We start from the raw sequence: 19,521 nt of genomic DNA on the forward strand, positions 1-19,521 counted from the left end.
GCCCGCCGCGCTGACGGAGGAAGCTAAACCGGCGAGGCACGGCTGGCTGCTCCGACGGAGCAGGGGCAGCAGGCGCTGGCCCTGGCCCTCCTCCGGGCACTCGGCCCTGCGGGGTAGAGGAGCTGAACCAAAGGGGAAACAAGTGCTTGTAGCTGGTTACAGAGACATAAATAGGAAGAGAATCCAAACTTCCTGAATTCCAGGCAGTGCTCTAACCCCAAAGAACATAATTAAATATTTAAAATAACCAAACAAACTTCTTCTGCCTAGCTGCCTTCCTTAGCTCTTTACACCCATCTTGTTGTCGCCAGTTCAGGTCCGACAGCGATGGTGCCGAGCCCTCGGCACCTTTCATAGCCAGGCCCCCATTAGAAATAAGGAAAGGATTAGGGAGGAGGGTCTGTCTTCTTAAATAAAGAAATAAAATTTAGAAAGCATTAAGAATTACATTAACCCTCTGCTAATCATTATTATTTACACCAATTAAAATTAGTTGATGTCATCTGGAATCGAATAGCCAACTGCTATGCGAAGTAGGCCCAGAGGAAGAGCCCAGCACATACACATAATAGCAGGTTGATGTTCAGGACATGTTTCACCAGCGGTTTCTCCTCCAGGGAAGCCACGGGAAGCGGCTCGGGTTTAGTCGGCGCCACGTTCTCGGCGTTTTCCTGTTTGCGCTCCATCCCGCAGAGCCACAGAAGGATGGTCGTCAGCTTCGAGCTCCCTTTGGCGTTAGTCGTACCTAAAAAGACAGTCGACAGCGAGGTATAAATCTCACCAACAAAACACATCCCAGGAATGTATCAGTGTGGTCCTGTACAAAGGGTTCTGATGCAAAAATGCACCAGCGTTCTTTAAATGAATACACTAGCTACGCTGAGGTGTAGGAAGCCCTTCAGTTAGCACCTTTCGGGGCTGTAGTACCAATTTCAGTCTTCCCTGGAGCTCTGAGCTCAAGTTCTGCTGTTCCCAACATTTAATAAACAGTAACAGTAGACCAAACCAAAAAGCTCAGCTGGGGCTGCTTGCTGCCCATCAGCTGCCTCTTGCAAGTGCACGCTCTAGTCCGTTTAGGGTTACTCCACGCCACACACGTGTAAATTGAATTCTCCCAGCTGTGGTGTGGGTTAGGGCATACACGACTAAACGCTGGGAGGACAGCACTCATGCACAAACGTGAGACTTCCCAGCAGCTGGGAGAGCTGCACCGTCATTCATTAACTTCCTGATCTTTTCACCAGCTTTTTATAGATCAAAGGAATACACAGCAGAAGCTGCAAAGTTACGTAAACAGTGTCCCAAGCCTGGCAAAAACAAGTGATGATAATCATCGCTGGAAAATGCAGAATGAGTTGCTATGCATGTTTGTACCTAATACCGACAAGTACAACTTTTAAAAAATGTAAATCCTCCTTCACTGATCTGTCAAGAACTCCGCCCAGGGCTCTGGGTTCTCCCTGCTGCTAGAGTCGATCAGAAAACATCACTGAAAAACAGAAATGGAATTTCATGAAAATAATTGTGTTTTTCCTCCACCCTCCCCCTTTTCAACCAGTTCTCCTTACAGCAGGTGCACGCAGCACCAAGCTCTAGTGCAGGATAATGGGCATGGCTTTCTGTATCCCATCCAGCTCCTTCTTGATTTCAAGCATATCTAATGCCATCAAGAGATGGAAAAGAAACTAAACTTCTGCTTAGGTAACACTGTCAGGTAAAAACCTTTTAGCATGCCCTGAAGTTACAGAAATCCAGAGGAAGGAGTTCTAACGTTTCTTGTCTTCAAAGCCTTTACATAATGCCTAGGGTTGTTAAGTGTAGGTATTACTGAATACGATGTTGGAGCACTTACATTTATTATCATTTGAACTATTTTCAGAAGCAATGCTTATATCAATCTGGAGAGCTGGACGCTCAGCTTCACACACTCCTTTTGCAGCATCAGGGGAAGGGCTGACTGCTAGGTCTTTCTTGACTGGTAGATCCCCACGTGTGAACCAGGTAAGCCGACTTATCTGATGGCATGAAGAGCGGTGTTAAAGAAAACTGCTGTCATGGTTGTTTAAAGGACTACCTTAGCAGTAGAGCAGCCTGCAGAGAGAATACTTAGAGGGGCTGAAATCTGTTCTCCCACTCTGTTGGAGCAGGCGAACAGCAAAGTGCTCAGCTGGTAACTACAGAAGCGATGGCTACCACCGGCATGTTGGGCTTAGTTTTGTCTGGAACACGATAGCTGTTTGTACAGGTACACTCTCTGACGGATGGCATTCTTCACTCTTTGTTACCGAGGAGGAGACAGTTCTGCACGGGACCATCACGGGATGCAGACTGAGAGCGGGTCAGTGAAGGGAGCAAAAGAATGGAAACTGTGGCCAGGGAGGAATGATTCAAAGAACTGGGGTTGTTGAGAGAAGAGAAGACAGGTGGGAAATATGATAATTTTCTTCAAATACATAAAAGACTCTAATATTAAAGAGGAATGTTCTCTACATCAACGACAGGGCGGAGAGGAAGGGATGAGCACAACATGAAGCTGGAAAGATTCAGGTTGGAGATGAGGAAAAAACTGCTACTGGAAGGGAGGTGAGCTCTCGATTTGATCACACACCTCCCTGGGCGTTCTCCCTCTCTGGGGACTTTTAAGAATAACTTCACCAGGTCTTTCAGAAATACGCCAGGTTAGTCCTGTCTCGAAGCAAGAGGATGTGTTGGCTGTATGATTTCTGAAGGTCCCTCTGGCCCTTCTTTCTGCTATTACTCCTTTTCTGTAGCCTCAGTATATCTACTGAAAATAGTCAAACTGGCACAAACCTGTTCCAGAGGAAGTGTGCTCTCTGCCCTTGATTTCTCTTTTCTGCGAGTAAAAATGGTTCCTCACTAATTTAGTAAGAGAGTTGATAAAGATGACCCAGAAGCTGGAATTTCTTGGAAAATAGAGGGAAAAAGCTAATTTGTCATGGATTAAACACACGTTTGAAACTTAAGAACAGCTCTTTGTAGCATCTACTGTTGACCCGTTTCCAGGGTGGGACTCTGGATTTATGGGACCAAAATCTTAAATGGCAGCAGAGTGCTGGAGCAGAGGAGGGATTGCTGTTACAGGTTATTGCAAGTGTGGTCGTAAATAAAGAATGAATGGAAAGTTCCATTTCTAGATTATTTATCCCCACATTATTCCCATGGATGTAGTGTGGGGCATCCTGGAAACCATTTACAAATAACAAAAGAAATCTGAAGGGGTGACGCACCATTTCTTCCGAGGGGGGTTCTGTGAGCATGCTCACGACCAGCACGGTGAGCGTGGAGATCGCGGCCAGGACCATGGAGAAGTAGAGATAGTGCATGTACTTCACCACGCCTGGTCGGAGGTCGGTCTCGCCGCACTGGGGCTCTGGGTAGATGAAGTCCAGCACCAGCCGAATGACGCCCAGCAGCAGCCCAATCACCAGGCCCCAGAACGCGCCCTAGGAAAGGAAGGGTATTCTTTATCGGAGCAAGCAGCACGAATCCACCCAGGATCCAGGGCTGTACCCGTGTTCTCAGGCTATCAGCTGGCCAGGCTTTCTCCTTGCTGGTTTTTTTGGTGGGCTTCCCTCTCCTCCCTTTTCTGCTCTTGCTGTCTAGGTCTGCCAGTGCTGTTACAGTAGCCTGGTACCTCTCCTCCCTGGGGTCAAGTGGGTCATTAATTTTGGTATGGAGGAGAGGGATAACATCTTATGCCAGAATACTTTGAAGAGTGATATTTGTATCCTAATGGCTGCCTTAACCTTGGGGGACTGACTACTGCTCTCCGCCTAACCGAAGCCCAGTTTGGGAAGACTTTACCCAGCACCGGTCTTTGTGGAGAAACTGGAGGTTTAGGACTGCTGATGCCAGTCGGTCTGGCTCCTTGACTCTGTGAGCTCACTGTGCCTTCTGTAGCCCCCCGATGCAGATAATACAAGTCCATGTAATAAGCAAGCTGATGGCTAATAAGCCCCTAACAGGCTTCAAGATTTCTGAAAGACATCCTGCAATGGAGCGATGCAGTCATCTCACTCCTTCTGAAATGCCAGTGGAGTCTTTGAAAAACAGCAGGAATTGCTCCCTCCTGCGTGGGTGATGGTTGCTTGGGTTGTGCAGAGGTCTGGGTGCATTCGTTCTCCCAAGCACTACAAGAGGTGGCAGAACTGGAGCCTGGGGTGGTGGTTGGAATAGCAGGACTCTCATGAGGACAGCAAGGCCACAGAGGCAACTGTGCTGAGCACAGCAGAGCCGTTACCTTTTCATTCGCTCTTTTCCAGAAGCAACCCAGTATAAACACCATTGCCACGGGAGGCTGCAGGTAGGAGCTGATCGACTGGATGTAAATAAAGAGCTGCCCTCCCTGGCCAGCCTGCACCAGGGGGATCCACAGGATGGAGACCACAGTGAGCAGCAGCACAAAGACCCTGTGCAAGAAAAAGATGCCATTACTGTTACTTCAGAGCGTTCTTTTCCAGTTGCTCAGCTTGCAAGTCTCCGACTGAGATCTCTCATAACCGTAAGGCCCCCACTCCCGTCCTGCACCAAACCTGTGCAATATGAAGATACTGCATCTGTACGGGGGCAGCAGGCTGTGAGGGGTGCCGAGATGCGTCTCTCGTGCTCTGGCTCTGATATAATATGCATGTCCTAGTTCTCCCTACCTGCCAACGATCATGAGTTCCCACTCGGAGCAACGAGGACGGAAGTGTTTCCAGAGGTCCATGGTGAAAATGGTGCTGGCACTATTAAAGATGGAAGTCAGGGAGGACATGAGAGCTGCTATCATCACTGACATCATCAGGCCCCTGAGTCCTGGAAACAGAAGGAGAAGTATAGCCGCCCTGAGGAATCCCCAATAACCCCACTGTAGGATGTCCTCAAATTCTTCTTTGAACTAGAACAGACTTTTAAAAATGTTTTTAGCCCCAATTTTAAAATGGCAGTGATAGGGAGGTGTTAACAGTTGATTCTCATTGTTAAACATCTACACTTTACCTCTTATCCAAATTTGACTGAATTAGATCTCTGGATACTGGATCATCACCCATCTCTCCTGTTGCATGCTGTCCCTGCCACTGTCTCACCAAGCCTAGCATAAACCCCACTGAAATTATAGCTGCAGGGTATTTTCCTCTCTCAACTTCTCTCACGGACGCCTTTTGGCTGGTGCGTACCCATCAGTGCCAGCACCATCACCAAGCTCCTTACCTACAGGCAGAAGTTCTATGACCAGCTTAGGATAAGCAATATCGGAACAGCCAGACGGGTTGCCACAGATTTTTCGGCAAATTTCCGCATCTGCACAAGCCACCAGATCTAAAATAAGCAAGGGGGAGTGAGAGGCAGCATTCTGTAGCCACAATAAACCGATATATCTAAACAAGTTAGTCTACTAAATGTTTCGAGCTGCTTTCTAAGTGAAATACTGGATATTGGAAAGCTTCCAGCAAGTAATGCAGGACTATCCCAACACAGCGAGGTAAGGGCAGCACTGGGCTTCCCTGTTTTCCCTTTTTTTCCCTTCCATGCAAAAGGTACTACCAGTATAGGTAGCTGACCTGCTCTGGATGTCTAATTCTTCTCTAGGACCGTTGCTGCCCTGAGGACTAAGGCTGTCCGCCCACCTCCGGCACACCCCGTCACGGACAGGCACAGCCACGGCATTCCCACCCGGTGAGCAGTTTACAACATTCAAGGTGGTATGTTTGGATTTCTCCGAGTGCCTCAAACTTAAATTGCAGGAGGAGTAACGTGTTGGGTGCAGGAGGGGCCTAAGTGCATGGTCAAAGCGCAGGGCGGGCAGCAAGCTCAAACAGATCAGCACAACTGTTGTGAGAACGGATGGCAGCCAACTGCTCTAGCACGCGGAGCAGCGCGTTGTGCAGTATGTGCCTGGGGTCTGCTGTAGGAGGATGTGCATGCTCCAGCTTATAACTGGAAGAAAATTTCTTCGTGCTTTGGGCATTTGATGCATTGCAACCTTTTATTCGGTAAAGGCTGTTCCGGCTCCATAGAGTAGGCACAACCAGTAGTGACAGAGGGAACAGATCTCTCCTTCAGCACTTACCTGGGAAGAGAATCCGGCTGATCATGCCCGGCATTACCATCATAAAGAGGGGTAAAATTTTCAAGTAGGAGGTCATCAAGGAGCCTCCTTTGGCATGAGAGAGGTTTTTAGCAGCAAGGGACCTCTGAACGATGACCTAGAAATTAAGAAATGTGTTTGGTCCGCTGTCAGCAGAGAGGAGCTAGCTGTAGATGACGTGATACCGATTGCATTCATGTGGATACTTTGTCCTCCTCTAAACTATTGAAATCTTAGAAGGGTGAACACAGAGCTTGGCTGTAGCTTTATAATTCTTGCTTCAGATCCTGAGTACCTTACAGAAACATAGAGCTGAAAGGCACTGCTTGTGTCATCAAATCTAAGCCTTGCTTCTGCAGTATACTGTGCTGCCTAATCTGTTCCTTAAACTAATCATACTCAGGCTTAGAACTGTATTTTCTTCTTTTTTTGGGGACTTCCCTGACCCGATGGCTAAATCTGGCCAGTTCAGCAGTCCTCCTGTCAAAGGAGGACAGAGTCTGAAACAAGCAAAATGAGTTAAAAGAGTACTACAGGAACATCAGGAGGTTGCTTAGGGCTTCAGTCTTGCTGGCTCTGATGTTGTCACTCGGTAATCAGAGCCCTGGAAAGTTGAAGGAGTGAGTTCACAAGAAGTGAAAGGCTTAAGTTAGGAAAAAAAAAATCATCCTGGTAGACTGGGATTAACTCATTAACCTTCTCACCCCTTTTTATGTTGAAATGATTCCCAAAACTTAGTTGTGCATATCAAGTCTTGCAGCTTTGGGGTTGAAAGTGTCAGATTTTACTGAATTCCCATCAGAAATAGTAAACCAGCTCAGGCTACATTGCAACCCTCAGGTTTGTCATCAGATTCAAACAACCAATAACATGTTTTTGAAATGGAACAAAGAAATAAGGAGTAACCCACCTGATCTGTACACCAGTACCACAGGGACGGGATGGTCATTCCCACCAAAACTCCCGGCCAGGGAAGGTCAGAGTTAACAGGGTCTCGGAAAATGTGAAAAGCATCTTCTCTTGGCAAGCCGCAGCTACTGTTTTCCTTGCGGGTGCTGGGAATGGCATCAAAGTATTTTGTCTGCAAACCTTCAAGACCGCCAACTTCAACAAAGCCTAAAATAGATCATGAGAAGCAGTTGTCACATCTTCCCGCGTCGGTACTCTGATTTTCGGTCTCTGTAGTTTGCTGTGGGTGATCCTCCACAAGTATTCTTTAAAATCGGAATCTATTGACTCTAACATTGGGCTGGGGGATAGCGTAACGCTCAAACTGCTGGCTAGAGAAGGTGCTTGTTTGTCTATGGTATTGCTTCAGAACATATTTCTTTAGAGATTTTTCAGGGAGTACTCATGCATTTTTACCACATAAAGAACTACTATAAGATTATTTGTGTAAGCATATATTCCAACAGGAAAATACATAGAAAGCAGTTCCCAGAACATCAACTGAGTAATCAGTTGTAATGATCCAGCTTGTTTGTAGTACTTGGTAAAGCTTCTATCATAGTTTTGGTAATAAAACCCCAGGGAAACACTCACTGAAGACCATGAGAGTCACAGCCCCGATCAGCATGATGAGCGTTTGCAGAGCGTCTGTGTATATCACAGCTGCCAGGCCACCTAGAAGAGCAGAGAAGCAGCAAACTGTGGGAAACTGGGTTTGTTCTGGCGTAGCATCTCATGCTTTGCAAAAGTTTTTGACAAGCAGCATAAGCCGAGCCCCGTGCCTGGCAGGCTGGCGTGTTCTGGCCATGTTGGGGGCCAGTTCGGCCAGTTCCTGTGCATGATACATTGGCTGAAATTTCTCATGTTTTGAATCATAATGAGTCACCATTTTGTCACTAAAAAGCCAAAGTCCAGTATAAGTACTTCTACGGGAAATACATGGAAAAGCTCCAAAACAAAGCCCAAGCTGAATAAGGAGGAGAAGAAAAAAAAAAAGGGGGGGGGGGGGGGAATCTTTATGAGCAACATCACTAGGGGTGAGCACTGGGAAAGGAGCAACCTTTATTTGTTTGGGATTTGCTGCTTACTCCGTGCATGGCTTTTTTCCATTTGGCCACTCATAAGCCCTGAAAGGGCACCCAAGATTGACAATGCTTTCCGCATTACACGGCTCATTGTCATGTAAATCCCTCATACCTCCAAAAAGCCCAGAGGAAAAATGTGTTGTGCAAATGCCTCGAGCATAGCTTCTCCTTAAAGCAGAAGTGACGTGCATCCATACCTGGTATGGCCTTATAAAGGGTATTCATTTACTCTCACCTGGCCATTTTTTCTTAACAGGCAAGTTATCAATTGCTTTTTTTCCCCGCCCATTATCCACACTCATGGCAAAACCAGATTGTATGGGAAACGCAGGACTCCTATCACGAGGGTGAGGATGCACGGTGCGTTGTGTGAACACGCTCAGCTCACTAAGCAGGGTCTGTGGTATGATCTGAAACTCAGCCACGTACCCGCAACAGTGTAAACGGCTGTGATTGCCAGCAAGCCTGCCACAGCGATGTAGAGGTCCCAGTGTAAGGCTTGCTGAATGAAGAGGGCCCCGGCGTACATATCGACCTAGAGAAAAAGATGGTTATCACAGTTGCAATGGCATTACCGAGCCCCTCAAAGGTAGTAGTGCCAGGGAGCGTGAACGTTCAGCTGACCAAGCTGTCTCCAAGCTTTCTCCTTTAGTGGGACCAGTCTGGTTTGTAACTGCTCGTGACTCCCCGGCTCCCTGCAGCCTCTTCTCCACACAGCACATCCCCCTGCAGCCCCAGCTCCTGCCTCCTGTGCCTGAGGACCAGGCTCCGTTCCGCATTTAGACAGTTTATTATGACTGGTCACGGGGGGACAGGGAGGGCGATGATGGAGCTGTCCCGAGAGAGGGGGAGCAAAGCACAACGCTCTGTGAAAAAGGCATTTGGATGGGGTGAGCTTATCTCTTCCCCAGAGCACCAGCGAGCTGGGTGGGGAGAGCTGTGCCGGGGGGGACCGGAGCACCTGGGGTGCAAACCTCCCGGGTGCCTCGGCCTGCCGCCAGCCCCAGCACCCACTTGCCATAATGCGAATTCCTCCCTGCTGACACGGTGGCAGCGAGATAATAAGGAAGAGCGTCCTTGGGGCTGGGACCCAGCCCTGACCAACCGGCTCGGCAGCTATGTGAAACTGCGGCATTTTAGGAGAGCTTTAGGATAGGCAAACTGCAGACCGCAGAATGACAGACAGATACAAAAGTATCCTGAATACAGGAATCGTATTATCAGAGATTTCCATCAAATGGGTGCTTTTTTCTAGAGGAGAACCTGAGCCTAGCTCCTCCGTGCCACCCGAACGCCGTGACTAGCATCCATTTCAGAGGGGACAGGGGCAGGCGTGTGTCAGACAGCGCGTCCCACTTTGGCCCTGTACGTACAGGAAAAACACCGGCAGGGACTCGTCTGATTTCACAGGTTCATGCACTGCCGCACTGTTAATAAACAGCTAGTGAGGTGTTGCGCAAGGGTTGATTCAGTTATTTATTCGAGGCACTACATCAAACGGGTGCAATAAATCACTAAACTCTTTTCACCTAAACACATACCAACTCCTACGTTCTTATTCATCCTGCACATAACAGCGTTTGGTGTCTGCGCAGGCAATAAATATGCAAAGGGAAGAAACTGGGTAAGCTGCCAGACGTACAAAATCTAACAACAAATGCATCCCCTTTCACAACTCAACTTTTCAATGGACTATTGCTCGGGACATTGACACCTAGCTTTCCTTCCTACTGTAGCAAGCATTCAGATCCATAATGGAAAAAAAAAAAGAAAAAGAAGTTACTCTTTTTGTGTAGGTTCTCAAAACAGCTATAGTGTAGCTTCCTCAGGTATTTGGATAATACACCCTTTTCTCCTAATGGGGAAGGGCCAGTAGTTGCATTTCTCAGCCTCACTGATCAACACGTTTCCAAAGTGAATTTAATTCAGTTCCATGTTTTTTTCTACTTACTGATATTTTGGTGAAGATGTAGATGAACAAGTAGAGAATCGCCAGGAACATCTGAATTCTTTTGCCTCCAAAACGTTTCTGCAAGTACTCGGGCATGGTGGTAACCTACGCGAGAGACACGCCGTCAGAGAAGGTGGTACGCAGTCGCTCCTGCGAATCGCAGAGGGCTCACCCACGGAGCCGGTGTGGGCGGTTTGCACTGGTAGAAGACCAGAACAACCCTGCCAGTTGCACTGTGCTGTATTTGGTTCTCAGCTGCCTACTTAGGCCAGCACAACAGCTTAGCAAGCACTGACTTTGCTATAATGTCTGACATAAGGCTCACTGTAAACTGTGCTATGAGAGCCTCCGTCCATCTCCTCGGGAGACGGAGCAACTCTACTCCATTGCGGGGGTAGCGGAGCAGTCTGGCCCCCACACCCGAACCCTCAGTGCTGTTCCCAGGCAGCAGCTCTCGTCCCCTTTAGCCCAGGCCACCGGAGCAGCTGGGTGTACCGTGGCTCATGCCCTGCCTTCCAGAAGCAGCACAGGTACAGCAGGAGATGGTTAAGCCCACGAGCCAAGCAGGTGGCTTAAATACCAGCAAATCATTGAGGGACTCCACATCCCATCTACTTACTCCTGCTGCTATGTAAATTGGAAGGAATAGCCAGGCCAGCACCAAAACACAAAACATCCCCTGCAAAGCAAATGGAAAGGAAGGTCAGTGATGTTGGGCAAGGCTGTGATCGGGTGGATCAATGGGGACAGGGGGACTGGGTTATCCCTCAGAGGCCTCAAACCCCCAGCAGCTGGTCGTGACTTCTAGCTCTTGCAGCGGGAGTCTGAGACTTTGGAGCTGCCAGACCTATACCCTTGCGTGGCGACTCGTTGGTGTTGGAGTTGCCCTGTACAGGACAGAGACGGCTACAGAGCCGCCGTGCCACACTCACATTCCACTCATAGGCTGTTGCGGCAATTCCCGAGGCAGCTCCCGACCCGGCCAAGCCGATGAAGTGGCCGCTTCCAACGTTGCTGGCAAACAGGGATGCGCCCACCTGCAGAAAGACAGGACATCGGATCTGGCCTTGGCACAAGGCGTTGTTCTCAGCCTGGTGATGGACAAAGGGGAGTAGGTCGGTGCTCCAGTGCACACACACACCCCAGTGGATTCCCACCGTGGAGGTTACACAGTGATGCTGTTCCCCCACTCATGACTAAGGGGAACGTGAAATCCTGGTCACCCTCTGCCACCTTCTTCTTTTGCCTACGTGTTCCGTGGCTCTGGCACCTCTCTCCAGCTTCTTTCATCATTCGCTGCCTATCGCTCATTTGTGGGCATGTTTAGGACCACGCTTCCAAAACAGCTTCTAGTCTGTCGCGGCAAAGCAGGGCAGAAGGTAAAGGTAAGAAGTAGAAATGTCAGGTCACCACGTTCGTATATTAGTCCATACTGACTCACCAGACCAGCCCAAATGAAATACCCCACCTAGCAGACTGGCTCAACATAAAGCTGCACCTGCGATGGGGACCACACAGTTACTGCTGGAAATCTCCAGATCAAAGCACGCAGAACCAGAGAGGCTTTGCAAGCCGGCAGGCTGGCTCTCGCGGGGGCGCAGGGCTGTGGCCAGTGCCCTGCAGCAGCTCCGCTTCCCCAGTCTCAAATACGGAAAAAAAAGCCGGTATTGTAACTGGGTGTTTGCAAAACATGGAAGTAATTTTTTGTGTGTGTGTGTGTTTGGAGAAATAAGTTCTCCTTAGACAGAAGTGCTTTTCAGTCTTGCTGTAGCCTAGGGGCACAAGCAGCGTAATGATAAAGATACTTACAGGCCACCAAACCATCTGTCCTCCAGCTAGAAAGTAGCCTTTTACAGTGCTGCGCTGCGTCTTCCACATGGACTGGGAAAGCAGAAAAGCAGAACACAGGTTTCAGCAACCATTTCAGTTGCTGCTCAGAGCATCACCAAGCCGTTTCCCCAGCGGGAGACTCTGTACTGTCATCAGATGAAAGCAAAGGGTTTCTTGAAGGACCTGCAGTTGCTGCTGGGAAATCCTGGGGGACGAGAGCAGCAGACGAGGGAGGGGACTGGCCAATATTGTAAGCCACGCACAAAGTTTTCAGTCATCTCAGCATCCTGATTAAATGTTTGCTGTGATAAGCAAACTAAATCACTCCAGATCCGTGAGGAAGAGAAGCAATTTTGGACAAGAACTGTGGACATCCCTAGTTATTAGGCGCAGCCAGGAGAAATGCTCGGCATTGCACGTATTACACATCGACTCCTGTTCTTCAGAGATATCAGATCGTTTCATGCAATACCATGAGAGTTACGCACCACATTTGAAGGGAGCAACTATTCATCTCTGCCTTATGACAGCCAGATTGTGCTTTTGCTATTACAAAAGCCATGCCAAAAGGATGTCCTTCTGCCTTCATTATATATGAACAGTATTTTTAATTTACGGAACCTGCTGTCGAGACCACTGCGGACAAGCACAGGTGATTTATAGGACAGCAATTCCTTCCTGGATGAACAAAACATTATTATTAGCAATACTTTGTACTTAAATGACCTCTTCCTTACAAAGGTTCTCAAAACCTTGGTAAACACTGGAGCTGAACAGCTCTCCTCTGGAGCGGTGAGGACACTTCCCCAGGCTGAAGTGAGGAAAAGGACCTGTAAACTCTGTCTTTCCGCTTGTTCAGTTGAGTCCAGTGAAGCGCAGCCTGATTCAAGCCAAAGTAAAATAATTTGAGGCCAAAACAGCCCTATTTTTCAGTATAACAGGGCACATACGAAAGCTTTTAACCTTATCTGCTTACCCACAGTCCAACCGCGAGGACAAATACGAAGTACAGCACAAGAACGGCAATGTCTATGGAGTCCAGCGTCTTCTGGGGAAACACATCCCACGGGGGGGTCACAGAGGATGGAGTGCTGCTGGTGGTCTCCATGGTTTCTTATGCAGGCCGAGTGCTGCTTTGTCTTGATGCATATATCTGTTAAAAAATGGGTTACATGGTTAGGAGAGGAAGTGGCAGCACCGTGAAGGTGTTGACTGTTTGCTTCTTGAATAATTCAGGGGTTGTCGGCTCTGTGGCTCTGGCTGCGGTGCTGCTCGTGCCGGAGCTGTGGAGAAGGCTCTTGTCTCTGGCATTTGCCTCGATTCGTCACTCCCTTTCTGTGCTGTGAAGGTGCTGCCAGCAGGCAGGCCAGCTGTGGGACGGTCGGATCTCCTTTGCAGTGGATAATTGTCTACCTGGTGGAGAAATGGGCGCATTAGAGAGGAGGTGTAAATAGCTGGAATAGCCGGAGGAAAGGACTGGGACGTGGCACAGCCGGCGATGACAGCCCGCAGGTCCCAGCGCGGCAGCAATGCGGGACTGGTCTTGGTGAGAAGCTGCTACCAGAAACACGCGCATGACAAGCCACCGGGATGTGACGACACGTGAACTGCTCCAGCGGCGGTGGCATTTTCCTCCTTGGCCACAGCGAGAGCTCGAGCCCGGGTGCAGAGTGCTTGGGTCTCCTCCTGAGTACAGCTGACTTCCTTTATCAGGAATGGAGGCTGGCAGCGTGTCACCGAGCAGAGGGATGGACATACCGTCTGCCACACCAGGGCAGGCTGGGGCAGCGGGGATGAGCAGCAATACCACCGGTAGACGGTGCAGCGGTGTGGGACCGGCACCAAGCAGCGGAAGAGCCAGTGCCAGAGCTGGTGCTCCCTCCTGCACACCAGCCCGCAGAGGCATTTCCTGCGGGTGAGATACTCGTGTGCTTCCCACAGGAATAAAAACTTGTTTTCTTGTCCAGAAATGCCTGATGAGGAGACGTGGCACCTCTGAGGGACCCCTGCAAGGGCTCTCTGGAGCCCTCCGGAGCACCCTGCAGTGCCAGGCTGCTGCCCTTTGGCAGAAAGGACAGGATAAAGTCCACGCAAGGAGGTTGGTCAGGTATTTGAATTAATGCAGTTCCTCCTCGTTTCCTCCTCCTCTCCTCAGCCAGGCTTGGCCCCACTTTGAGAGCAGGACAGGAGGCGAGTGGCAGCCCTGGTGCGGCCAAGGCAGGGGCAAGACCCACCTCGGAGAGCCCCTGGCTCGGCAGTGGCCGTTGTCGGTCACCAGGGATCCCCAGGCTCAGCGCCTCTCTGCCACGCTCCAGCCACCGAGCAGGTTTGGGATTGTTTCTCTCACCCTGCTGAGCCGAGGAGACGGTTCCTCCGAAGAGGGGCAGAGCCGGCGCTCCCCGGCCTCGGCGTGGCCTCGCAGCCGGCTCAGCTCTGGGTCCAGCCCCAGCGTCACTGGGATGGCTGGGCCGAGTGTCCGCTGGTCCTCGTCCTCCTCCTGCCCATGCGGCTGGCCAAGTCCTTCGGCCTCTCTTGCACTTGTAAGGCGACACTTATAAGCTCCCCCTGGCCAAAAAGCTGAAGAAGGTGGGGCGAAGGGTGGCCTGCACTGGCCCGGGGCTCCCGGCGTGGACGGTTGGACAGCAAGCGGTCGAACGAGTTCTTCCTCTGAACGCTCGCTCGGCGCGCAGCAAAGCACAGACTGAAACAGCCGCCCTGCCCCTCGGTCGCGTGTTTCACAACCTCCGCTGGCTTCACCCCTTTGTTGATGTCGAACTGCAGCTGGAACCTTCCCTTAGCTCACCCGGCGCCTGAAGACTCGCCTGAAGTGCAACCGGCTGCTCTCGTGCACCGGTGGCAGCGCCGGGCACCTGATGCCCAGGTGTGTGAACAAAGCAGAGCGGGAATGGCGTGGCAAGTGCAGTGGTGACGGAGGCGCAGCGGTTTGTCCTGCCGGGCAGTATTCGGGAGGACAAGCCCTGCCCCGTGTCCCCGCTACACCCCATCCTGCGGCACGGGCTCTGCCTGGAGCAGGGCTGCTGGGCTCGTGCATTTACGAAAAGGTCAGGCAATAAATAAGGAGTTTTCCGGTGGCAGACACCATCCCATCACCTGCTTTCCACAGCTGGGGGGTTGTGTCCTGAGACAGCAGCAGCCTCCGGCACAAGAGCCAAGGATGGTACAGAGCCATGTTCTGGTTGAGCGGCAGCGGTGGCAGCGCCGGGCTGGGACTGGGGACTTGCAGCGCCTTGGCAGAGCCTTTTCTGTGCCTTATAAAGCCCCGGGATCTCACTGAATTCCTTGGGAGCTTCTGCCTTGCGAGGATGCGGGGCACTGATGATCAGAAGATCGGTGCTATCTTACCTCTTTAAGAGGCAGTGTGTCTTGGCTGTTGCCGAGTTTTTACTGGCATGCTTAACCTCTAACTAGGAAAAGAAAAATAGGGTTTGGTATGCCAGCCTTGGGAAGCTGCTAACCCCACGCTCTTTTGCGGCTCTGATATTGCTGTTTCTTTTAATCCCGAGACACTTCCCGCATCGGGGCCCGCAGGCGGGTGGTTAGCACCGGCAGTACAGCCAGACCTATAAGCTACATACGCTCGGTCTCACACGGGGTTCAGCCACGCATGCAGGAGAGCGTTGTGTCTTTCCCTCCGAAATGCGTGCGGATCTGGGGCAGAGCTCTGCAGGCGTTTGTCATGCCCGTCAGTAAAGAAACGAAACGCGGATACACTCCAGGGGAAATTCCCGGAGCTGAATACAGGTGCCCGGTTAAAACTCCACTTGCGGCTCCCCGAGCCGGCAGGGAGGCTGGGCATTAGGAAAAATGCAGTAGACTCGGTTGCTCTGATTTCAGATCCTAACTCTGCCACGGCCCAGTGGAAATTTTGCCCATTTTGTGAATTCAGCTCACAGCCCGGTCTCCCTCGGTTCCTGGCACAGGCGGCAGCACTTTCCTCGCCAGAGATTGTGAGGAAGGAACATCCGTGGCATTGAAATGAAGCCGCTGAAGCCAGCCCTTTATCAATGGTCCCGGGAGAGATGCAGCCCACGTGGGTCTAGAGTAACCCGTGGGGACTGTATCGCTCTAAATGCCTCCTCAACGGGATTTTTTAAAGCATTCCCAGGTCCATCCACCTTCTAAAGACACCACCGCTCGCCGGGGCTGGAACGCAGCCCAGCAGCGGCCCCGAACCCACACATCAACCGGAGCTCCCCGACTCGAGGTAGAAGCTGAAAGGGAACTTACTGCGCTCAGCTGGGTCTCATTCTGTTCCCTGCGCCGGGCACCACCAAGCCTCTGCCAACTGACAGGCAGCTTAAATATTGCCAGAGAATCGGGATTTGCCAGCGGAGCTGTTAACAGTGTCACAAGGAATGAGAAGGAATATTTATAGTCAAAGTTAAACTAATTGCCCGAAGTTACTCTTTCGGTCTCCCGTGGCTCTGGTGAGAAGTATATTATTTTCACTGTCAGGGCTCATGGGTCAAACTCCACAGAGTGCCATTCTCTTAAGCAATCTGCGCAGCCAGAGAAGGGACCAGTAACAATAAAAAAGATCCCTGCCGATGTCCTCTCAAGCTGACAGCCTGCGACACAGGGGGGAGCTGACAGCTAGTCCTGTCTCTAAGTCTACGCCTAAGCAGAGTTCATCCGTGGGGTGGGGTTCATAACTCATTTCTGAGTCTGTAGGTTAATCCCAGAATCGGGTCCCCTGCTGGGACCAGGCTGGAGGTTTTGGCTTCAGCATCATCTGTCTGAAAAACCTGATAAATACTTACGGCCAAATAACACGCAGAGAATGATGCTGAAGAGGGACCTTCCAGCACAGCGAGAGACCGTGGCAGGAGGCAGCTCACACGTCTCTGAAATCGAGGTGCTCAGAGCCCCAGGGCAGCACTGCCAAGAAGCCCCATGTCTCAGCGCCGGGCAGGTAAGGCACCGGCTGGGAGAGCAGATCAAGCACGGGCACTGTCCTTGCACAGCCTAATCCATGTCCCGACAGTGGAGTTATCAACCCGAATTTCACTCTGTGTGATCCCCTCAGGGCGTGTTTTACGGGCGAGTCCTCAGCTCCTCTGCGACGCCTGGGTGAAGGTCTCAGCCAAAGCAGGGCAGCCCCAGGGATCGCCGGTCCCGGCGTGAGCAGCAGCTCTTAGCGCCAGTGCTGCTTTTGTCTCTCTCACTCCTGAGTCATTTAATATTGCAAGTAACTGCACTGCTTTTACCAAAGGTTTTGTTTGTCAACTTACCCTTCTCTGACAATCTCAGCTGCTAGAACCAGAAATTCAGCTCTCACCTTCACTTTTGAGTTTTCTAGATTGAAAATGGAGGCAAGTTAAAAAAAAAAAAAGGCACCCCAAAGTCTAAGAAACCAGAAAGCAAAGTAGGAAAACACTAGTATCTCTATTTTATCTCATTGTTTCACACTTGGCTCACAATTCTTAGGGGCATAACTAAAGGTCATTGAATCTTGCGACTGGAGATGCTTTAATTTGGTCCGATAGAATTTGGAAAACCCAGATTTTCCTAAATTGTGTTAGAACAATGCAGATCCTCGAGAGCTTCAAATTCAACATCCAGCTGCCTTGTGCTACCTCCCAGCCTATGCCACTTTTTGCTGAATCCCAGCCCTTCCAGTCTGAAGCTGAGACTTCTGTTTGTCTCTTCGGCATCTTTCATGGCACCTGGAAAATAATTACGGATTGTGGCCCTTCAAACCAATATCAAGATACTTAGAGGGAGGGTTCGTACGTGGTTCCAGTTTGGCTTGGAGATGCCAGCCCGGTACTATTTTATCCCAGCCAGTCCACCAACGGGAGCTGTGATCTTGTCCCCACCATGACTTTACTAAAGCTGCTCATTTTCTTTTCAATTTTTTTCCCCCCATTTCTTGCAGGAAAGAGTGAAAATCCTTAAATGATCCAAAATTTGGAATGTAACCTGGGATTTTCATGGTCACTGTTCCCCTGTCTCTGTCAGAAGATGGAAGTGGCACCCCGTGGAGCAGGAGCCACGCCACGGCTGCATTCCCCGCACTGACCCCGGGCTGCTGCCTGAGTTATTATTTCCTTTCCAAGGACAGGCTTTCCTGTGAAGACGATCCCATGATCGAGGCTGACGCAGGCATGCTGTTAAGGCTGGGCTGTGCAAGGGTAAAAGCAGAGCGCCCAGCCAGTGCGCTGATTCTGGGGAAGAATTACCTAATGTTTGCAGTTATCAAGAAACAGCAAGATAACAGGAAAAAACAAGTGTGTGCGGTGAACGATGCCGACTGTCGTAGGTACCATGCTGCAAAGGAGGCTCCGGGACATCGTTTCTGCGGCGGTTTATGGATGCAGCCCGGGCTGCGCTGGACCATGCGGTGGGAGGTTTGACAGCCACGCTGGGCAGCTCGAGATCCCCGGGGCTGCAGAAGAGCCAAGGCTTGATCGGCCAGGAGGGCTAAAGAAACATCAGGAGCGGTTCGAGCACTTTAAATACACGTGCCCAGCGAGGGACTTCCACCCGTAACATTTTCATTAACTCTGTTCAGAGCCGTTTTACAGCTGCCGGTGCTGTGGCCTCCAGGGAAGACCCAGTGATTGAGCAGGCTGCTGTAAACAAGCTAAACTACAACCAGGAAATCTGATATGAAACCAGTCCCTATCTATCTGCTCTTAGTGTAAAGGGAGATAAATTGCTCCGGGGACATAAACTCAACCTCAGCCAAGAATTCCTTTTCAGAGGGAAACAATTCACTGGCTCATACCCTCACTAAATGTTTTCTTCTGAAGGCTGCAGAAAAAATCCATACTATTTTAAGAATTTGTTGCTCATATTCGTCACACTGTCCTGAATGCTGGCACGCAAGCAGCTCTCTTCACAATTATGCAGTTATTTGCCCCATACCAGCCCAAATCCAGCAAGGTCGGATCCTGCATCTCTCTCCTGTAAGTGTAAGGGGCCAATATTAAGACGTGCAGCCACAGAAGTGCCAGATGCAGAATTCCTCACTCCTTCACCTGCGGCTGTCGTACGAAGCAATTTTTGACAGAACACAGAGGTACGTGCAGTCAGGAGGCAGAAGGCAGTAGCTTTATTTTAGGAATAGCACATAGGCATTGGGTAGAGACTGAATTGTGAATATACATAGTCCCGTTATCAAATAATATAACCATATGTCAGAAGTTCTGGTTCTTTGAAAATATTCACATAAAAATACCAAAGGGATTGGAGTTCTAACTATTCTGGAAAGTTACCACATGTAGCAAAATCTATGTACAGCATTTTCACATTTGTAATGACAGTTTCAAAAGAACCTCCAGCAGTTTAAATATTGAATATGTTTTTAGAAAAAAAAAAATCAACTGAATGCAGTGTGCAACATCCAAAACGGAAAGAGGAGCTGGGTGGGCATTGCCCTGTGCCCACCGTCGGGGCAGAGGAGAGGCAGAGACGGACGGGGCTGGACCTCTGGGAACACAACGCTAGAAACTACCTGGCACTTAAAGCTGTATAAACTGAGAACACCTGTGAAAATATACTTCACTTTCTACAGCAGGGTTTTTAAAAAATCCTGAAAACTGAAGATTTGATGGTCATAAGGTCTCCCGTAAATAATGCACCAGTTGGTG

General features: G+C 50.1%; 1 protein-coding gene across 1 annotated transcript; it reads right to left on the reverse strand.

Moving 5' to 3' along the window:
• Window positions 1-509: 509 nt before the first annotated feature.
• On the reverse strand, window positions 510-16,797 carry SLC5A11 (solute carrier family 5 member 11). Its single transcript, XM_072878715.1, has 16 exons — window positions 16,687-16,797; window positions 12,882-13,058; window positions 11,885-11,956; window positions 11,008-11,112; window positions 10,695-10,754; window positions 10,076-10,180; window positions 8,554-8,659; window positions 7,634-7,714; window positions 7,002-7,207; window positions 6,074-6,209; window positions 5,215-5,322; window positions 4,668-4,818; window positions 4,262-4,430; window positions 3,249-3,464; window positions 1,853-2,015; window positions 510-745 (listed from the first exon to the last, which is right to left on the reverse strand). The coding sequence occupies exons 2-16, from the start codon at window positions 13,011-13,013 to the stop codon at window positions 525-527; spliced, it is 2,031 nt and encodes a 676-aa protein (XP_072734816.1). The 5' UTR covers window positions 13,014-13,058; window positions 16,687-16,797; the 3' UTR covers window positions 510-524.
• Window positions 16,798-19,521: the final 2,724 nt, after the last annotated feature.

This window comes from Ciconia boyciana, chromosome 13 (assembly GCF_034638445.1).
Source record: "Ciconia boyciana chromosome 13, ASM3463844v1, whole genome shotgun sequence".
NCBI lineage: Eukaryota > Metazoa > Chordata > Aves > Ciconiiformes > Ciconiidae > Ciconia > Ciconia boyciana.